This window comes from Rattus rattus, chromosome 13 (genome assembly GCF_011064425.1).
Source record: "Rattus rattus isolate New Zealand chromosome 13, Rrattus_CSIRO_v1, whole genome shotgun sequence".
NCBI lineage: Eukaryota > Metazoa > Chordata > Mammalia > Rodentia > Muridae > Rattus > Rattus rattus.
The window spans coordinates 11844664-11847107 of NC_046166.1; the positions used below are offsets into that span (position 1 = coordinate 11844664).

The 2444-nt window shown below is 45.9% G+C and overlaps 1 protein-coding gene across 1 annotated transcript; it reads left to right on the forward strand.

Annotated features, from left to right (window-relative positions):
• Positions 1–751: 751 nt before the first annotated feature.
• Positions 752–2203, forward strand: LOC116914952 (ral guanine nucleotide dissociation stimulator-like). Its single transcript, XM_032919371.1, has 3 exons — positions 752–928; positions 1045–1241; positions 1900–2203. Exons 1-3 carry the CDS (start codon positions 752–754, stop codon positions 2201–2203), a joined length of 678 nt encoding a protein of 225 aa, XP_032775262.1.
• The last annotated feature ends 241 nt before the right edge of the window (positions 2204–2444 follow it).

Sequence of the window (2444 nt, forward strand, 5' to 3'; positions counted from 1 at the left end):
TCACTTGGTTGCTGTGACAAGCACCATGAAAACATGCTATTAAGGGAGCAGAACGTTTTTCTGTAGGTGACAAGTCACAGGCCATCATTGTACAGAGTCAGGACAAGGATTCAAGCTGGAATTCAGAAAAGACACAACAGAGGATGAACCCCTCCTGAAAGATTGCTAGGGGGTTGCTTCCATCTCATAAGGTGGTGAAAGTGGGCGAGCCAGCTGTTTACAGAGAGCTGCACACCTCTGTGCTTAAGCCCTAAACAAGTCTTAATCCATGGTGGTGGAAACTGACTCTGGGAAAGACAATCCTATGCAGGCACACTGACACTGTGGGGCTGCTGGCTGTCACAGGCATGCATGTGATCTCATTCCACACAGAACACATACAAGTCATGTAAAAGCAAGAAATCATGCCTAGGGTTGATGGTAGATTGGGCTAGTTAGGCCAGAGCTTTGATGGGAGTTACAGATGCAGTTCAAAAGGAGGGACTCTGGTTACAAAGCTGAGATGCTGTTTATATACAGATATCTCTGGGAGCAGTAGGGTAGAAAACACATGTATACCTGTGTAGACTTGTGAACCTGGGAAGTGGGAAAGAAACTAGGAGCCCTTTAATAAAGTGCTGTTAAAGTAGTGACAGTTATAGAATCGCCCTCATGGCCATGACCTAACAAAGGAAAATCCTGGTAACCAGGCAACCCACTGGTTAGAGCAAGGACTATAGGCTCACTGGTCAGAGACAGTAGAGAGGGCAGGATGTTCTCTTTCCGTCTTCGGACTACTCGAGGTTCAGGCCTCAAGAAAGACAACAGGGAAGGCCATGTAGGTGTCTGGAGGCACAGGTTTCGCTCTTGTCTTCAACGACTGTGGCCATTTTCCCAAAGGGGAAAAATTTTGACCAAAGCCAGCCAAGGACAGGACCACATAGACCAGGTAACCACTCTGTTGTCTCTGGGTTTTGGGCATAGAAATAATTCAGGGAACCTTGGAATGAGGAGAACCAATCAGAATGTTGCAGATTTGAAACTTTGACCTCGATCTTTCCTCAGGGGAAGAGCTCTTCTGACACACAGGACATGAGAAAGCCCTGTAGAGACTCAGACATCAGTTCAGGGACTGTGGTTAAGCTGGTGAACAACTTGGTGCCTTCTCTGCAGAAAGGGGACCCCAGCTTTGTCCCTGCCTTTCTGTCCACATACAGAAGATTTGCCACCACCCTACAGGTACTGGATCTGCTGTTCCTGAGGTGAGGCTCTTCTCCATGCCCATAGTTCTCAAATCCTCCAGTCATTTCTAGGAATTTCTCTCTCTGTCTTTCTCTCTCTGTCTCTGTCTCTCTGTGTCTCTCCGTCTCTGCCTCTCTGTCTCTCTCTTCCTCTCCTTTTCTCCTCTGTCTCTATCCCTATCTCTCTCTGCTTCTTCTCCATCTCCATCCCCGGATCTGGCTCTGTCTCAGTCTTTTCATTTTCTCCAGAATTGTCAAGATACAGTAGCATGCATTCAAAAATTTCTTCTCGGATGCATGGCCCATGTGATTGGGATGTCTAGAGTTGAGACCAGAAAATGAATACAGCCAACTCTTCTAGCTTGAAAACGCACTTAATCCCTCAGTCAATGTTTTTGAGCCCTTGGTGAATGCACTTCTCTCTATATAAAGTAGGTTCTACACATATTGGAGTATGCAGTAGAGACATGACCATGTGGAGATCCATAAAGGATATTCCAATAATACATGTAACAAGGATATGTCTGCATAGGGATGTGTGTGTACAAACTTTGCACAGATACATTGAAAGCACCTATTGGATACACATTAACTAATAATTCTGAGAGCAGACAGAATTGCTCTTATTAGGAGAGGGGCCTGCCACTTTACAGGTAACATTCTGTCTGGTCTTCTCTAGGTATTCATACTTCACAGCTGATTCTGAGGAGGATGAACAAGTAAAGAACACCCTCTGTAGCTTCCTGGAAACATGGATAGACAAGAACCCTGAGGACTTTTGTGACACATCAGATCTGTTGCCTCTGAAATACTTGAAGGCCTACTTGAGTGTGTACATGCCCCACTGTGATCTTAGTGTTCACGTCAAGAAGCTGCTGACACAGTTGGAGGAAGAACATGCCAAGGATTCCCAGGTCAAAGATGAGGAAGACTCAGATCTGGGGAGACATACTTCTTCAAATCTAGAGATTGAATGGGTGTAAATCAGCAAAGAAAAGAACCACTCTGGAGCCAGAACCAACTTGTGCCCCAGAGCTGTAGGGCATAGAAACCTCCAGAAGGTTCTGGGGTTTATGAATAGTTGCAGCCATATGTGGCAGCAGCAGTTCAGCCAGCACAGCTGATAGCAGCTGTGGAACCTGTGTCTCCCTGTGTCTGTAGATACAATGTATCTGTCTGTCATCTCCTGCTTGCTACAGTGGGCCTTCCTATTTAGAGAATGGC